The sequence below is a fragment of the Asterias rubens genome, chromosome 19 (assembly GCF_902459465.1).
Source record: "Asterias rubens chromosome 19, eAstRub1.3, whole genome shotgun sequence".
Classification (NCBI taxonomy): Eukaryota; Metazoa; Echinodermata; class Asteroidea; order Forcipulatida; family Asteriidae; genus Asterias; species Asterias rubens.
In genome coordinates, this window is record NC_047080.1 from 12,639,940 (window position 1) to 12,659,335 (window position 19,396).

The 19,396-nt window shown below is 38.4% G+C and overlaps 1 protein-coding gene across 3 annotated transcripts in view; it reads right to left on the reverse strand.

The window, feature by feature from the left end:
• Window positions 1–384: 384 nt before the first annotated feature.
• LOC117302911 (guanine nucleotide exchange factor VAV2-like) overlaps window positions 385–19,396 on the reverse strand; it is a 38,983-nt gene continuing 19,971 nt past the window's right edge. Inside the window, exons 10-24 of one of the 3 annotated variants that reach the window (XM_033786888.1) lie at window positions 19,019–19,092; window positions 18,185–18,280; window positions 17,122–17,194; window positions 15,619–15,639; window positions 13,642–13,728; window positions 12,637–12,758; window positions 10,976–11,071; window positions 10,354–10,475; window positions 9,736–9,917; window positions 9,127–9,156; window positions 8,407–8,504; window positions 7,791–7,910; window positions 7,030–7,220; window positions 6,229–6,494; window positions 385–5,962 (exon numbers count right to left, since the gene is read on the reverse strand). In XM_033786888.1, the coding sequence (XP_033642779.1) occupies window positions 5,921–5,962; window positions 6,229–6,494; window positions 7,030–7,220; window positions 7,791–7,910; window positions 8,407–8,504; window positions 9,127–9,156; window positions 9,736–9,917; window positions 10,354–10,475; window positions 10,976–11,071; window positions 12,637–12,758; window positions 13,642–13,728; window positions 15,619–15,639; window positions 17,122–17,194; window positions 18,185–18,280; window positions 19,019–19,092 (1,620 nt within the window). In that variant the 3' untranslated portion in view covers window positions 385–5,920. The remainder of the gene's footprint in view (window positions 5,963–6,228; window positions 6,495–7,029; window positions 7,221–7,790; window positions 7,911–8,406; window positions 8,505–9,126; window positions 9,157–9,735; window positions 9,918–10,353; window positions 10,476–10,975; window positions 11,072–12,636; window positions 12,759–13,641; window positions 13,729–15,618; window positions 15,640–17,121; window positions 17,195–18,184; window positions 18,281–19,018; window positions 19,093–19,396) is intronic. The other 2 variants (XM_033786889.1, XM_033786890.1) reach the window with 2 other exon arrangements.

Sequence of the window (19,396 nt, forward strand, 5' to 3'; positions counted from 1 at the left end):
GCCCTTTACAAATAACAGTGTCGTCATCATTTAGTAGACTCGCCACAAATCGTTCACAACAAAGTTCTGGGTTTGGTGAAATACATAATCTCCACAAATCTGTATACAAAATTGTTAAGTTCTTTTTTATACATTCACCACCAAGAATATAACTTCACACTTCGTAAATTATTTACCTTTTCATGTTTTATTGTAAATTATCATTTCATCAAGAAAAAAATCATCATGTTAATCTGTTCATCTTAATAATGGAAGAAACAAAACTTTTATTCAGAAAAAGGCTCACTCCATACAAAAACCATCATAATCAGATCAGTACACAGCTATGCATAATAATTGGACCATCACCCTACCTATTTATACAAAATCATTACTCTGAGTAAAATTTGGAAGTCCTTCATATTTTATTCACAGCTCAGGGAAAAAAACTAATTCAAACTAAATCACAAGTATTCTGGTAAAAAGTGACTGTTCTTTACCCAAAACATTTTTTCATTGGAAAATACTGAATAGTCTGCAAACTTGACTTTTAAATAAAACAAAAGAGAGAGAGATAGTTAGAAAAGATGAAGGAAAAATGGGCAGTGTTACAGCACCGATTAATATAATATTTTGGCGGAAATCAATATTGTGAAAATCATGTTTTAAATGTGCTCCTATATTTGGCATTTCCTGCGACAAGTTTCTGAATGATGACCGCATCTTCTTTTACATTCCGATACCAAAAATGCATTACAAAATATTTTCCAAAGCGCTTTTTTTTCCAATCTACTTTTTACTGTACCTTTAAAAGTGAAGACCACACAGTGGCCTATTGATGTAGTGCAAGAACTAAACAAAGTATGACTGTGGAATGTTAAAGTCCAAAATATATTTTGAGCAAAAAAATAATGATAAAACAACCCTCCCCACAAACCAACTTTATCATAATTTCATTTACTTCATCTGGCCTATTACAAAGTAACAAAGATAATTAATAAAACAAAGAAGGAAAAAAAGAAGAAAATAATTGTTAAAAATCCTAGAGAGAATCCCTCTTTACCAGTATACTGCAAAACAAATCAGCCACTTCTTTTTATCATCAAAAACAAATGTCCTTAATTATCATCGAAATCCTGCCGGCATTTTTTTGTTTCCTTTTATACAAAAAATGTGACCCAAAATTTGCTGTACATGGGGTCATGATGTTCTCATGCTGCTCATATGATATACCTTCCAAATCGAGACTGTACAATAATGATGCCTTTTAAGAATCAGTTTTATATATTTAGTTCATTCTATGTAACTACATGTATACATCAATTCTTATACATAATTTACACATAAGGTTGCTTCCAGTACAAATTAACAAAAAAGAAACATACGGAAAGATTATGGATTAAGTTACATTTACAATTTGTTTTGTTTTCTCCTGGTTGCCCTGTTGGTCAAGTCCCCTTACATCACCATTATTGCCTCACTCTGAAACTCATTGATTTGCATACATAAGCTCCAATATGGCCACCATGGTGTACTCACAGGTGACACAAAATTTAGCTGTTTTGAGAAAGAACACATCTTTTATGTATTTTGTACTCACAAACATGGTTTACAGAAAAAACACACAAATAAAAACACCCTTTTAAATGTTTATTGCCCCCAAGCTTAATAATTATTATGTACTTGGTTAAAATTGACCAGTTTTGTCATACAGCAGCAATTTGATTATATTGATCATGGTATCAGAGCTTAAATCACAATAATGAAAATTACATTTTCTTTTGGCTGATGTAAGCTGTTTATCCTGAGCAGGATTCTTTCAGTCTGTTCTTAGCAGATTGAAACAGATTTCGAAATAAGAAAACAATATACCAATGATGCCAGCTATACTTATATTAACTTTCTTTAAAATGTTCAGCTCAGACGAAATTAGCAGGATACCAGTCACAAATAGTAATTATTGTTACACAACTTTTTGGTTGGTAACCTTGTAGTGGTAAGTAGAATCAATTTGTGACTGGCTTAATTGCTTGAAGGAGCTTCACGAAATAAGGACTTGGTCATGAGTCCTTAAAATCAACTGCCTCAAAAGTGTACATTACCACAAAATAATATTATTGATAAAATAGCAATAAGGATAAATCCAAATTAACATGGTAACATGCAATCACTTTGATTCACATTATCAAAACGATACATTACAAATTATGTCTTATTCTCTTCAGTAAGAGACTTTCTCAAGGTAAGCATTCAAAACTAGGGGAATCCATTAAATTAGCTAAACCTCAGACTTTACAAAACAAACGATATGCAAAAATAAAGCTGCCATCACACATGGCAAAGTTAAGTGTAGTAAAATATATCAGTTTGGCTGTATACATGTAAAAGTACAGGGTTAGCATGCCTTACATTGGTGCAAAGAGTTAGCATGCTTGACTCTGGCTGTAGTGCCAGATAATAGATGCATTGATTAAGCCAAAGACACTTTTCAGGCACAACGTTACCCTGTTTTTGATATCTTTGATTCTGGTACCAGGCCATTTTGATTGAGGATATTATGGTAGGGGTCTGGATAACAGACCTGGGGTCTGGATAACCCGTAGACCTTTCGAACCTCTTCCAATTTTAACGGTATATATAAAGCATTGATTCAGTTTAAACAAAAACGACCGGATTGTTTGTAAACCAGCTACAGATATTCCAGGTAAATACCCTGTTCTAAAAAATTGCTGAAAATTAACCAGTGTATTGATTGCTGAATTCTATGGGATAGTATACCATTCAAGCATATTGGTCACCTTTGAAGCTACCATCTTTGTCCCAAAGTCTCCCACTACCAGAGCAATTTTCCTGTAAGAGATACTACCTTGGATTCCTAAACATTGCCATAATTAATGCCATATTGCAATATGTACATCATGTATAGTCCATTACAGTCGTTTGCAATGAAACCAAGTAACTTTGCTTAAACATTCAATCCTGTATTTGGCTTATCTTTACTTACATTATTATTGAGTACATGAACGCCATGAGTTGTTTAAGTACAACATAAAATGAGAATTAAAGTAAAACAAACAGAAAGTGTTAAACTGGGAAGATGAAAGCTAATTATTATACACCATTTTTTTTACAAAAACAAAATATGACTTTTTAATATTTAATTGTTGTTGCAATCTGTGCATAATTTATTTACTTAGACATGATTAAAGATTGTTCCTGATAAAATAAAACAATGCGTATTTAATTCATTTACTCTACATGATTTCAACCTTATCAAAAATATGAAATATAAATTAGTTACCATTTTGAGATGCATTATACTCAAACAAAATAGAAACTATAAGTTGGGTGGTTTACAGTGCAATGAAGCCAAGCTTCTTATAACTCGTTGTAGGTAGGTGGGTTTTGTAAAGAGTGGAAAGTTGTTGTGAAAAGTATACATATATTTTTCTAGCCTTCTTGAACCTTTGTTATATATGTCACTTAAATCGCTAGTATTTTGTTTTGATATGTAGTGTCACTCCCATAGCAACCCCACATAAGAAACAGAAGTTTCTTTTCAAGAATAGACACATTAAATGGCTTTGTTGTCATTTTGAATGGTTATCATCTACAGCTAATTGGCCAGGTGTTGCCCAAGTTGTCATTGCCACTGCCTTCTGATTGGCTTACACACAAACAGAAAATTTAACCCCCTTACCCAAGCTGTGATTGCCAGTTTTTTTTTCAATTTCTTTCTCAATAAGCAGAATCCACATTCCCCAATACCCTATAAATGCAGAAGTAGTTTTTATGTCATTTCTTAAGGCCTGTGGGAGAAGCACCACACATTCTTTGCAAAATTGTTTTCCCTGCCTTTTCTTTGAATTTTACCAAAACAGCATTGTTTCATTAGTACATAAAAAAACAATTTCATACAAAAAGGCATGATGATAATTTTGTTTCTTCCAGTAGAATTAAATAAAATTGTGTAGGGTGGAAGTGCAATCTGGAGGGGTCTGGGGTAGCACCATATACATAGCTCCATTGCGATGTGTCTACAGGTATCATGTTTGGATCGCAGGATTGGAAATGTATATATAAAGGACAGTCTATAGCAATGCATTATTAGCCATGCAGAAGTTACGGCTAACAATGCAATGAAGGGCTTATGGAAAAATACACCATGGTTTTATCTTTGAACTCGTTAACTGGAACTGCAAAGAGACCACTTGCACTAGGCCACATGTACATCCAAACAGCCTCCACGCTGAGGTCAAAGGTTGGCACATCATTGACCGATAGTGGTGCTTCGCTATTTAAAGCTTGATCAATAATGGAAGGCTTACCTCATCTTTGAGGTATGTGACTTATAATATGGAAACCTTCTTGCCCTTCACTGGTTGATGCGAAAACAGGACAACTGCAACCATTAAACTTGCCATTTAAGGAATGAAAACATTATCACAGTTTATCTTGCTGATAAAACTAAACAAGAAATCGTGTACTTTTATTTTTGAGAGCTTTTTTACTTGCTTTCATTCCTTCACACACTTCAGACACCAGCTTTCCAATCCCCGCACAATAAAGCTGGCATTGCAACACCTTTCTCTAACACAAAAACAAATCTAAGAGTACTTGCCTCTAGAGGTTTGCATTATTATAAAGTAGTTGTTGGACAGAACATGATGGTCATTGCTCAAGGCACCCAGTGATATCATAGAAGAAACAAAAATCCCTTTAAAAATGGGATACTAGAAAAACATCTAGGATTATAACCGCCAACACTGCAATTATTTTCCCATTAAAAAGTAGCATTTAACTGCCAAAACAATCGTTATAACATAAAGTCTTGGGAGGCTGCTGGTTGCAGGATAACATTCCCACATGTAGACTTCTCCATACTGCAGAGTAGTAAGCATTGTCATGGAAAGCTCTTTGAGAAGACAATGCTAAGACTCAGCCATGCTGTTGAAAAGGATCTCTAAGAAGACTCCTCAAATATGTTGACAAGAATCTCCAATGCTGAAGCCAAGATTCTTTGAGAAGACCACACAAGTGTTGCGAAGGATCTCCCATAGTGTTTTTTATAGAAGGCTCTTCCACAGTGTAAAGAAGGCTCTTCGAAAGTGTTGGGAAGGCTATTTCATAGTGTTGAGAAGGCTCGTCCATAGTGTTGAGAAGGCTCTTCCAAAGTGTTGGGAAGGCTCTTCCACAGTGTTGAGAAGGATCTTTATTCCATTGTGTTGAGAAGGCTCTTCCATAGAGTTGAGAAGGCTCTTCCAAAGTGTCAAGAAGGCTCTTCCATAGATTTGAGAAGGCTCTTCCATAGTGTTGAGAAGGCTCTTCCATAGAGTTGCTCCAATGATAAGACCTCCCCAGATTTCTGAGTAGGATCTAACATACTGTTGAGAAAGAACTCTAGAAAGACATTGCCACAATGTCGTGAGTAGTCTGCCACAATGTTGTGAGTAGTCTCCCACACTGTTTAGAATGTTTTCACGAAGACCCTGACAAGAACATCCTACAACACTGCAGCAGAGAGGACATTGAAACTATGATGGAAGGAGGGAGAGATAGTTGCCATCTTGGAAACTGTCTCTCATCACAGAGATGTCTCTCATATCAGGATTGAACCTCCCTTCATTCACCGCACAACCTTTAATGTACAACTGAGCAGTGTTTATACTTGAACTGCAGTCTGATACTTTACTTTGTGTAGGACATCCAACGGAAAGGGAACTGAAGTTTGAAGAGCAGCTGTCCAACAAGGAGTCTATTATGAGAAATATTAACTACCAACTCAAAATCCAAAATAATTCAACGTTTCCATACATGAGATACATCATGAACAACAGCAAGATTCCTGGAGAGTTATTGATTGTGATCTTTGGAGTAGATTCTGCCGTTGACAAATAGAGTGTTTTTAAGAATTCCTGTTCTGAGAGGTGACTCTCCATCCTTACTCCTCCTCCTCAACATAGGTTGATGGGAAGTACCCAATCTGCAACGATCAAGAAAAGAAAAAATAATGAGAGACTGTGTAGAGGAAGAAATAGCAAAGCAAAAGGAAATAGAAAAATCAAAACAGACCAACAACAATAAACTAGTCAACATGCCAATGGGAGACTTTTAGACGGTCCTTTTTCACAGTATTGCACGTGCTCAGAGCTACCCGCGCAATACTGAGCATGCGCGCGCACGCTCAAGGCCGCAAAAAAGGCTCTCAAAGTCTCCTATAGATAAGCCTTATCATAATACATATCTTACTTTCCCCCGAACACATCCCTTCCACCAGCCTCGGGTTCCTCCAGCCTTGCTGACAATATCAACGATGTCATCCTTTTGCAGAGCTAGCTCACATGATTCACGCGCTGTAAAGCTGAAGATGGCCCTCGCATGACCAATGACTGTAAAGCGTTTATGGGGGTTCTGTCGGTTCATTTCAGGCGAAGGAGCAGCCTGTTTTGCTTTGAAGGAATCCACATGGTTGGTTTCTAAGTGGTTGAATGCTGGAGTTGCAGCTGCACTGGGTCCTGAAATTAGGAATAAATTGAGAGTTAATGACCAAATAGGAAGTTACACAGCCAAGTGACTGCACACTAAAAGCAACAAAATGTACATTTTGCATTATGTGGTAATTTTTAGTCTGGTACACTGTATACAGAATAACATTAATACTTCAAAATGTGTGTTTCATAAAGAGGCAGCTGACTATTATTTACTTGCAACCTCATTTTGAAATTTGATGTGCTCAATGGGAGAAATGCAACACCACTGTTTCTCCTTTGGATTTGATGTGGTCAATGGGAGAAATGCAACACCACTGTTTCTCCTTTGGAGAGATCAATCATTTCACTATAAGCCCATATTTGGCTCATTTGGTTGATATTATGAGCCAAGTTTCTTTCCGTAACAAAATTATAAAAAAGTACTTAACGGAAAGCTGGTTTGGTTTAAAAAACAAAATTTGTGTGTAACTAATGGTAACATGGAAAATGTCAATTAAGGACATGCCCTCTTATTTGACCTTTGACCCCTACAGGATTTATATAGCAAGGGATGCCATACCATTTTGGGGTTGCGCTCGTAGCGGGATCTTGAGTGTTGAATGGAGACCATTGAAGACTTCACTCAGGCTGTTTTCAGTATAAAACTTGACAAGTTCTGGTAATGTTTGAAAGTCGCAGGAGTCTTTATCCACGAGTCCATACTTGCCCATGTAGAACAGAACTTTAATATGCTTGACCTGGTTGTCATGCCTTCAAGAACAAATAGAACAAAAAGGGAAGAAAAATCAGGATTTCACAAGTTCCTTTAAAGGACACTATAAGCTTGTGGTTGAGATGATTTTATGATTCTAATGCAACATTCTAAAATTCTCCATCATTTCTTGGAAGTGAAGATTGGTGTACTGGTCCTAATTTTCTTGCGCTGCTTACCGGGCCCACTATCATACAGCTGCTTATGCCCAAAAAGTAACTAAGCACAATATAATTATGATTACCAGCCAAACAACCTTTTCCATGTGCCATCTATGAATGGTATGCTGCTCATATTTACTTAGCAGACAATTTGTAAGCACGATGAGAGAAATCCAGTGCATTAGAATATTCAGCCAGTACACTCCCATTCTGCACTTCTTTGTGCTGTATAAAACATTGACTGTCCTACAACTTTACAGTAAGCAACAACAAGAAAATGGGCCCAGGGAACAAGTCCAAAGATTTTGCATCTTCATCATTATATACTCATTGTTTCAGAAACTGTGCAGACTCAAAGAAAAAAAACCAAGAAAGGAATACAAATCACAGGCCTGCATGAAAACTTACTTGATAGTGATGGCATGTGTTTGAAATTCATCTTTGACGCTATCTCGTACCAGGTAGCAGCTATCTGGTTTGTCCCTTAGCTGCTCAATGGCTGTCCCACGATCCATCTTACCCACATACCTACAAGATTACAAACAAAAGATACTATCTTCATACTACCTCACAGATTAGTCAATACTCAACAAGTAGATGGATTGTACATGACGTCATTGACCATCATCTTCGATTGAAATGTGCACGCATGCAAGGCTATCATTAGCTGAGAGTTGTGCGCAGAGGCTACACATTTCCATTGTTTATCATCAAATATGGCAGTTGATGACGCGTGTGCAACCCACCTATTAAAGACCATAAAAACTTACTTGATGACAAGCAGCTGTTGAAAATATCAAATAGTTTGAGGAAGAGTTCCCTTAGAAGAAACATGCTTTGGGTGATATTTCACAATGAGAAATGCAACTTCTACTTATTTTTCATGGTAACTATAATCAAGAGTTATACAAATAAAACTAGACAAAGTGTTTTCTTCCATTCAAGCCTTCAGGAAGTTCAGGCTCTGAAGCACTTTGGATAAGATGTTATGAGACATGTCACATGGTGTACTTGTTAGACCTACCATTGTTGTTCCAGTAGTTTGGACTTGGAGGCACTTTGACTCACATACTGATGTGGATGATTGTTGCCAGTGAGAGTTGTAGGCTCATAGTTTGTTTTCTGTAAACCAAAAAGTGTTTCCACAAAATGAAAAGGACTTAAAAATACAGTTTAATGATTGAGTGAAACTGAGTGTAGCCTTCTATCAAGCCGCCATTATCTAGGTGTTGTTGCCTGTATCATAAATGACAATTCTCATTACATTAAAAAATGAACCAGACCATTTATCTTTCTAGCCACTTCCCGGTTACACTGATTGGAATGGGTGTGTGTGGAGGGAAGTCCAAGATGGCCAACTACGATAGATGAAATTTGCAGTTTCATCCTACATGAGGTCCCCAAGGTGATTCATTTCAACACAAATGCAAACATTATAGTTTGAACAAAGTGCTTCACATGCAGAAGAAAAAGGAAGATCTTTAGAAACCCTAGTAAATATCAACAAACAATGGACTAAGTCTCAACAAAGTATGGTTTTCCTGATGTATGCATGCTCTTAGAGAAGTATTACAAACAGTGCTACCGTAACCAAACACAAACATTTTTCAACAAGGTGAAGGCAAGAGAGTTCTTTCTCTGAAAACATTGAGCTCATAGTTTGCAGCAATACATGAGGAGGGTAGAGGGGAGAGGAGGTGGAGGCAGGATGAAGCAGGAGGATGCGAAGTAAAATAAAGCTTACCGTACTAACTGTACTCTGTCTCTTTGGAACCTTAAGAAACAAAATATTGATGAATGGATAACAGGCAAAAACAGAGCACCATGGAAATAATGTACAGTGGTTGACGCCAACTACAGCAGACAATGAATCTACATTTGATCTCGAGTATAAAGATGCACCAAAAATTTCTTGTTCATCTACAGGTTTTTCTGCAAGTTCGGATTTACAGTGTTTTTGTGTTCTACATGAAATCCTGTAGTTAAGCAGACATGGATTGGAACGTCTGGACTAAACCAATGCAAATACATTCAAGTCAACTATTCCCAATAAAAGATCAACTAACAGGAATCTTTGGCAAAATTCACACGCCAAACTCCAGCTTTTGGGTCCTGAATGTGGGTCCCTTTGCGCAAAATGCTAATGAGCTTACGTTTTTATACCTAATGTTCTGCAGCAGTTTGCATCACACTATCTTATAGAAGATGATGCATTCACTCATAAAAAGCAGGATTTTCCTTGACGCATAAATGCAGAGCATATTCTCAATGAGATACATTTGTAGGGTCTCTTGGAAGGGACACAATTGCAAATAAAGGGAAAGGGTATGTAGTTTTGAATATGGGTACCTACCACAAAACGTGAGGGAAAATAACCCGATGCACAGGTTCTTAAGGATCTCCCTTTCCACCATGTGACATCCTCTTTGTCTAACACCTCAATCACATCATTCAGTTCAAATGTAAGAGCTTTGCAGCCGCTTGGTGGAGCAGGTTGACCTCTGTAAGGTTTGCTGCCTTTCACAATCTGTGAACCTATAGAGAGCAATAGATTCTGCATTTATTTTATGAAGTGATTTGAAATCAAGGAATTTATAAGCAACTTATAAACCATTCCAACTCATTAAAATATGGCTTAACAATTTCATAAGACTGCTTCATATAGCACAAAAAAACACAAAGCACAAAAAAATGATGCTCGATCCAGAATAAGGTTACCAACTGAAAAATCATTCATTCAGACTTGTGTATGGGCATTCGCCATCTCTTGTGTAACTTTACAACAGCTAACCAGACAACATGAAACCTAGCAACTGGGTTGACTAAGGAATTCAAAGTTAAGCTAGAACTTGTGACAAAGCAAGTCATTGTACCACACATTATCAAAATCTAACTCGCGAATGGTTAATTGTTTAGGGCCCCCTTCCCCACACCACCAATCACCCTACCAATCCCCATGATTGAGTTTTACCTGAGCCGCTTGCTCTTGAGGATCTCCTTGCCTCACAGTATTGAATGCTGTCAGATTTGAGGCACTCTTTGTGTACACAGATCTTACATTCACTGCATTTGTAGCCCTGGAAGAAAAGCCCTCTGTGGTGCAAAACAATTTGAAAAGAGAGGTAACAACATTTCAGACACAAACAATTCTCTGTTTTAGACAGAATACTTATTAAAACTTCTGTTTGAAAACTTATGACACAGAAGCATATTTCATTTGCTTCCATCTGTCCTAATGAGAACAAACTGAGGATGGTCTACACTGGGGGGCTAACAGCTTGGTCGTCAAGTGAACTAGTGTTGAAGCATAGAATGCTCGTAGCAACATCCTGTAGCCATAGCGCCAATTCCAAACTATGGCTACAGCTATGACTGTTGCCATGGATGTTGCTAAGAAAGTCCTAAATTTCAGCGCATGACGATGTGACGATCCAGCCGTAGCCGTAGCTGCAGCCGCCAATTTGAGTGCAGTCGGAGGCTGGAACATAGTCTGATCATATAATATGAAATGATAGGTTACAGCCACAGATCATTACGTGTATTCTGGGAACCAGGTAAAGATGGCGATCAAAAAGCTCAAGATTTGACTTTACCTTAGAAGTTTTTTACAGACTTTACAGTATGCAGGATCGGTGAAGCTTGTGTAGACGTACTTGTGTTGACTGTTTGGAAGAGGACTAATGTTATCCCTAAAGAATGAAACCAAAACAACTATTACTCTTCTATATGAACTAGGAGATATCAAGGCCAAAACTTTAAAGAAAATTTCATCAATAAGTTGTATTATTTCGGACAAAACTACAGCTTTATGACAAATGGTTTCTGTGGTCAGGCTTGAGTGATAAAGGAGAGGGGTTATGGTAAGGAAAAGGTGAATGTACTCAATGTGCTAGCCTGGTAAGGAAAAGGTGAATGTACTCAATGTGCTAGCCTGGTAAGGAAAAGGCGAATGTACTCACTGTGCTAGCCTGGTAAGGAAAAGGTGAATGTACTCACTGTGCTAGCCTGGTAAGGAAAAGGTGAATGTACTCAATGTGCTAGCCTGGTAAGGAAAAGGTGAATGTACTCACTGTGCTAGCCTGGTAAGGAAAAGGTGAATGTACTCAATGTGCTAGCCTGGTAAGGAAAAGGCGAATGTACTCACTGTGCTAGCCTGGTAAGGAAAAGGTGAATGTACTCACTGTGCTAGCCTGGTAAGGAAAAGGTGAATGTACTCACTGTGCTAGCCTGGTAAGGAAAAGGTGAATGTACTCACTGTGCTAGCCTGGTAAGGAAAAGGTGAATGTACTCACTGTGCTAGCCTGGTAAGGAAAAGGTGAATGTACTCACTGTGCTAGCCTGGTAAGGAAAAGGTGAATGTACTCACTGTGCTAGCCTGGTAAGGAAAAGGTGAATGTACTCAATGTGCTAGCCTGGTAAGGAAAAGGTGAATGTACTCACTGTGCTAGCCTGGTAAGGAAAAGGTGAATGTACTCACTGTGCTAGCCTGGTAAGGAAAAGGTGAATGTACTCACTGTGCTAGCCTGGTAAGGAAAAGGTGAATGTACTCAATGTGCTAGCCTGGTAAGGAAAAGGTGAATGTACTCACTGTGCTAGCCTGGTAAGGAAAAGGTGAATGTACTCAATGTGCTAGCCTGGTAAGGAAAAGGTGAATGTACTCACTGTGCTAGCCTGGTAAGGAAAAGGTGAATGTACTCAATGTGCTAGCCTGGTAAGGAAAAGGTGAATGTACTCACTGTGCTAGCCTGGTAAGGAAAAGGTGAATGTACTCACTGTGCTAGCCTGGTAAGGAAAAGGTGAATGTACTCACTGTGCTAGCCTGGTAAGGAAAAGGTGAATGTACTCACTGTGCTAGCCTGGTAAGGAAAAGGTGAATGTACTCACTGTGCTAGCCTGGTAAGGAAAAGGTGAATGTACTCACTGTGCTAGCCTGGTAAGGAAAAGGTGAATGTACTCACTGTGCTAGCCTGGTAAGGAAAAGGTGAATGTACTCACTGTGCTAGCCTGGTAAGGAAAAGGCGAATGTACTCACTGTGCTAGCCTGGTAAGGAAAAGGTGAATGTACTCACTGTGCTAGCCTGGTAAGGAAAAGGTGAATGTACTCAATGTGCTAGCCTGGTAAGGAAAAGGTGAATGTACTCAATGTGCTAGCCTGGTAAGGAAAAGGTGAATGTACTCACTGTGCTAGCCTGGTAAGGAAAAGGTGAATGTACTCACTGTGCTAGCCTGGTAAGGAAAAGGTGAATGTACTCACTGTGCTAGCCTGATGTTCTCCACCCATTTCAGCATCATATCTTCCGTTTTACAAGACACTTCAACTGGGGACACATCATCATTGTTGTTATTGACTGGTGTCAGCCAAAAGCACCAATTCCACTGATTAAAAAACAAAACCAAAAGTTTCAACATTAGTACATGTAAATACCAACTCCACAGTCAAATCAAAAGTTTCTTACTAATTGGAAATGTCATTTCCACTGTCATGTTCTAGAAAGCTCTTTAGTAGGGTATATTGATTAAAACAAATATTCGCTAAGCAAATATTGACAGGGAACCAGTTAGGAGCAGCATAAGCTGCAGGAAATTCATTTGGCCAATTCTGCTTAGTAAGGCTTTGAAGAGGTTTTTAAAGCTTAACAGTTTGATGTAATTGTGCACAGGATGTGAGTCACTAGGAGGGCCTTTTTGGTCAAGGCTTTTCACATGCACAGACAGACAGGGAGGGGGAGGGGAGGGGTTGGTAGTTTAGAGTCAACTTGCGAGGGACATGGTAATATTAGGATCAAGGGATTAGAGAGGGATTGACGGATTATATAGCTTATTCAAGATTGGATTTTAAGTCATTCTATTATAGGCAATGTAATCTGTGGCCCTTTTTGATACACGGCTTTGGATTCGGGTTCAGGCACCGTCTTCTAATCGCAAGCCCTGTACATACGAAAAGCACGCGCAGTTGTCAAAATAACCGCAGGGCCAAGCTAGCCTGAACCGAATCTGAAGCCGAAGTTTCAAAAAGGGCCTGTGACTTCACATGTTTAAAAAAGACTGGCGCAGACATTCCCTTTTGGAATGTACAGACCCAATTGTTTTTGCTGTCTGATGGCGTCATATTTCCTTTTCACCCCGAAAGGGTATAAAAAATAATCTCATTTTACACCATTTATTGGAAAATGAGTGCATCACAAAACTCAATTTAACCTTAGAGCCCCTCTTTAAAGTAAGTGTTTCTTTTTTCAGAACAGAACGCGCTTACTCTCACCTTTCCACTCCGACCCTTAGGAAGATTGTCTTCAATCTTGTACTTCTCCAGATCAATGATGCAGTTAAACTCATGATTCTCTTGCCCCTGGTAGTCACAAAAAACGAGAGGAAAAAACATAAACAAATACATAAATAAATAAATAAATAAATAAATAAATAAATAAATAAATAAATAAATAAATAAATAAATAAATAAATAAATAAATAAATAAATAAATAAATAAATAAATAAATAAATAAATAAAGTAAGTTTATTCTGGCCCCTTTTTATAAATTGAGAATTCAGACAATCAGTGTGAGTCAGACAAAGATGGCTGCAATGTAATGAAGGTCTATAGATACTGACCAAATAGTATTATACTAGGGTCAAGCTACTGGACTACACTTCTGAGTTGAATCTTAACAGCCATTCTTTCTAAAACTTTTGTCAAAACTTGCTCCAGTAAAATAAAAAAAAATAAATACAACTGTAAATGTTAAACTAGCTTCATTATTGCAGTAAACTAAACTCATTCATCTGGGTTTCAGATTGTAATGGGACCAGCTGCTTCAAAATGAAGCATAAATAAAATGATGGCGTTAGGTGTTTGTCCATTCCACATGCAGTGTGTCAGCCATTATGTAGCCATGGTTACCCTTGCTTTCAGTGGATGGATGAAATCATGCTATCAGTACAATGTATCAAATTCAGATCAACTTTTTTTAGAAGAAAATCTGAGAACCCATGAATCACACACCCCTAATTTGGTACATGCTTACACTGCAGGTAGAGATTTTCCTTTTGGTTTTCTTTTTTCCCTATTCCCATAGGGACTCTGCGGTGATATGCAATATACAATTACAGACTGAAATGTTGCCTTCAAAAACACATTCAACTAACTTGAACCCTTCAGAGACCATAGTGTCCGGAAGAAAACTTGTACCAAAGAGCCCATAGTGATCCCCAGATTGGAACTCAACAGTCCACAAGTTTCACATTTATGTTAAAATACATGTTTGTGTGTACAGAGGATGTTACAACACGCAAACATCAGTTTGTATGGGAGCTTTGTCTAAAGTACACCCTTTCTAATTATTCTTGTATTAATAATTGCATTTCAAATTATTATTTTGTCAAAACCTGAAAAGAAAACCTGAATCCCAAAGGTGATATTTGGACCAAAGTTACCTGTAAATAACAAGCGTGGATGTTAACGTTGACTGAAAGGTACACACAAAATGAAGAAATCATAAAATCAAAATGAAAACCAATCCAGTTAGAATGGGGTTGAACTTTGACCATGGCAGTTCATGCAGTGATGTCATACACAAGGCATACATACATGTACATACTCATAACAATTAAAATAGAAGAAAGCAGGTTTGTAAGGCCTAATTACACAGTCAGTGATTAAAATAGAAGAAAGCAGGTTTGTAAGGCCTAATTACACAGTCAGTGATTAAAATAGAAGAAAGCAGGTTTGTAAGGCCTAATTACACAGTCAGTGAGTGACACATGCCTATTACTGCAGCAAGTCAAATTCTGGTGCAATATCAAACAGTTCAGTAGGGCTTCAACAAGGGGCTTGAATTTCAAAAAAATATCTGCTTGGCCATAGGGCTCGTAGTGTAAAACATTTACTTATCAAAGTATATGCTTACTTTAAGTTTTGATTACTATTACATGTTTAGTCCCTTTTAGCCAAAGTAAAGAGATACAAGTCAGAGTTCTATAGAGGGCAGGATATTTAAAGGCTGTGTTTAGAATCAACTGATAAAACATTCATCACAGTCAACTGTTTGTGTAAATAGGCTTCAATGATGAACTCACTACACAGCTGAAAAAAGAATTAACAGATTAATTATGCTTGTCAGTCTTTAATATATGTTTTTTTTTTAATGCGAAACAAGGCGAGTACATGCCTTAGTGAACTGCAATGGATACAAAACAATTTGGGGACAAATACAACGTGCTGAAGACATTTGTAGTACATACCCAAAACTTTTCCATACCGAGCTACAAAGTGCAGGTGAAGGAACAGAAGAGGAGAGGTCAAGGGTCATAGGTAGGTCAAATTTGAAAAGGTCAAGTTGAAGAAGTCATGTTCAAGAAGTCAACACAAAAGGACAATTAAGATCCAAGTGTAAAGACTTATTACAGAACAGAAGTCGTTTCCATTTCTTGGTGCAACGTTAAAGGTCAAAATTAAATTTAAAATTATCAACCAAATGTCAACACATTCAGGTCATTTACCAAAGGTTATGTCAGGGTTACTTACCAAAGGTATAGACTTTTGTGAAAATGTGCTTTAAAAGCAAATGTACTAAATAATATTTGTACCAAACACAAAGTATACAAATAAAGCATTACTGAAAACAAGCATCAAGAAAATAATCTTAAAATTATCAGCGACAGCTAATCTTCACCCCACTACTGGAAGAAAAACTGATGTCAATTAACACTACTAGCTAGTGATGATCTACTGCCCTGAATGGATTGTTGGGTCAAGAATGCGGTCCAGAATGGACCGGTTGGGTCCAGAATGGATCAGTTCGGTCCAGAGTGAACTGGCTTCTTCTTACTACTATGATGATGGTCTACTGCCCTGAATTGACCGGTTGGGTCCAGAATGGACCGGTTAGGTCCAGAGTGAACCGGCTTGTTGTAACTACTATGATGATGGTCTACTGTCCTGAATTGACCAGTTGGGTCCAGAATGGACCGGTTAGGTCCAGAGTGAACCGGCTTGTTGTTACTACTATGATGATGGTCTACTGTCCTGAATGGACCGGTTGGGTCCAGAATGGACCGGTTAGGTCCAGAGTGAACTGGCTTGTTCTTACTACTATGATGATGGTCTATTGTCCTGAATTGACCAGATGGGTCCAAAATGGACCGGTTAGGTCCAGAGTGAACCGGCTTGTTCTTACAACTATGATGATGGTATACTGTCCTGAATGGACAGGTTGGGTCCAGCATGGACCGGTGAGGTCCAGAGTGAACCGGCTTGTTCTTGTCCACTTTAATGCTTGTATGTTTGTTGCATGTAAATTGTGTCCTTAATTTATGTAGTTTTATTGTTAATTTGAAATTATATGTAGTTTTATTGTGAATTATAAATATATATTTAACAAAACAAATGAACAAATAAATATTGTTTAATCAGTAAATAAAACTTTTACAGTGCCACTCTATTATTCATGCTCACGGCACCATACTGTGAGGTAAGGTCTTCCAGAAGAAAAAGTACATTTATAAGATCAACTTTTTGAGAGCAGATATTTGAAGAAGAAATCGTTTAGAAGATAATTCCAGAGCTGTCTTGCAATAATTCCAAAAGCATGCTCCTGTTCAACAAAGAATTTGAAATTGGGCTTCCTCATCCAAATTGTGAATGTCTTCAGATAGTTTGATTCTAAAAAGTTGTGTCATTTATGTATCAGGTAGGAAAGACAATGTTGCCCTATAGATGTCTATCTTAAGTGATTCATAATTTACCTTGCCACTCTTGTTGCAGACTATGATGACTTTATCGAAGAGGAAACAGTACCTCTGATGGCCCCCGACCAGGCTGGAAAAACAAACAGCAAAACAAAACTTCAGAGACTAATCTTACAATAAATACTCATTCTTACTTGAATCTGATTGCGAAGGGTATGACTACCCAGCCACATCCACCCATGAATGACTATGGAGCACAGCCAGCAGCCACATCGACCCATGAATGGCTATGGAGCACAGCCAGCAGCCACATTGACCCATGAATGACTATGGAGCACAGCCAGCAGCCACATCCACTCATGAATGGCTATAGAGCACAGCCATGAATGGCTGTAGAGCACAGCCAGCAGCCACATCGACCCACGAATGGCTATCGAGCACAGCCAGCAGCCACATCGACCCATGAATGACTATGGAGCACAGCCAGCAGCCACATCGACCCATAAATGACTATGGAGCACAGCCAGCAGCCACATCGACCCATGAATGGCTATGGAGCACAGCCAGCAGCCACATCCACCCATGAATGACTATGGAGCACAGCCAGCAGCCACATCCACCCATGAATGGCTATGGAGCACAGCCAGCAGCCATATCGACCTATGAATGGCTATGGAGCACAGCCAGCAGCCACATCGACCCATAAATGGCTATGGAGCACAGCCAGCAGCCACATCCACCCATGAATGGCTATGGAGCACAGCCAGCAGCGACATCCACCCATGAATGGCTATGGAGCACAGCCAGCAGCCACATCGACCCATGAATGGCTATGGAGCACAGCCAGCAGCCACATCCACCCACAAATGGCTATGGAGCACAGCCAGCAGCCACATCGACCCATGAATGGCTATGGAGCACAGCCAGCAGCCACATCCACCCATGAATGACTATAGAGCACAGCTAGAGATTGACTTTTGTCAAAAGTGTTCGACTTTTCCTGAGGGACGAAAAGGGGAGAGCCACGAGAAAAACTCTTGTGGCACATGAGAATCTCACGGAAAACTCTACTTATAAATGCCATTACCCGGGGATCAGACTGAAATTGAGAAACACTTACGTCTTTTTTGTTCCACCAGGGTTTTTTAGTTTGAGCTCTCCATCATTCTGTAGGCGACCGTACTCATTGACATGTGGTCCTTTGTAGCCTACCATGCTAGTTGAGAGAAAACACAAACAAAACGCAATAAAATAGAAGGGATACAATATTGGCTTAAGAAAAGTACATCAGCTCATTCCCTCTTGCTTGTAGATCAAAAAAAATTGTTTGACCTGTCTTGTCAAAGACATAAAGAATTGAGTACTAAAACAGCGATTAACCAGAAATCACATGTTTTTAATCGTTTGGGGAAAAAAAACAAAAAAGCCGAAATGCACAACCCTAACATAGTGCATTTATACAGGCCCTGATAACGAGAATGAAAACGAGAACGATAAAAGTGCTCGCCCTCGATTGTTTGAATTGCTCCAAGCAGAATACGCCCACCCTTATTCAACCTATCAAGGGTGTGCATTTTTAACTTTTTTTGTTTTTGTTCAGGCCGCAAGGCCTGTGACCAGGCCTTTATGGTCTCAACTAACAATAAGGCCTGAAACTTGGATCTTGTAGACCTTAGGAACTTTTTGGTAAATACATGTATCTTCCTCCATTTGATGAACCTCTGGAAATTATAAACTCAAATGAGCTTTGGGAACAGTCTCATGTACTCACTATAATTGAAAAGTATTTTGTCAGACTCAAAGCCGACATTTCAACATAGTTTGTTTTTGTCCAAACTATTCCACAGTGAGGTATAATTATTAAAATGCAAGGCACAGAACAGCCAGACCTCCGACATATTCTCCAGCATAAACTGTGATCCCTGTACACAGCATATAATAAAAATCTACCTACCTCTTCTGGACGTCTTTGTTGTTTTGCATAACTTCATTATCTCTCTTCACCTCATTTACATACAGGCAAATATCCTATCAAATAAAAGAAACAAATGTACAACAAAGTTTATCATAAGCCCAAAGTGCAATGACATTATAAAGTAACTGATAACCAAAACTTTGTTAAGCTTTCCTTTTTTGATGCTGATTAGTTTTTGGCAGTTGTTAGAGTAGATGTTTGTACCGTTATTACATGTACAGGGTTGCAGATGTAAGTCCAAGGACAGAAAAGCCAATTATGATCCCAAGTCACCACAGAGTTGTAACTTGAGTAGCGTCAGCTTCAAGTAGTATTTAGCAGTTATTAAGAAAACAATTGCAGTTTAAAAAAGATCAT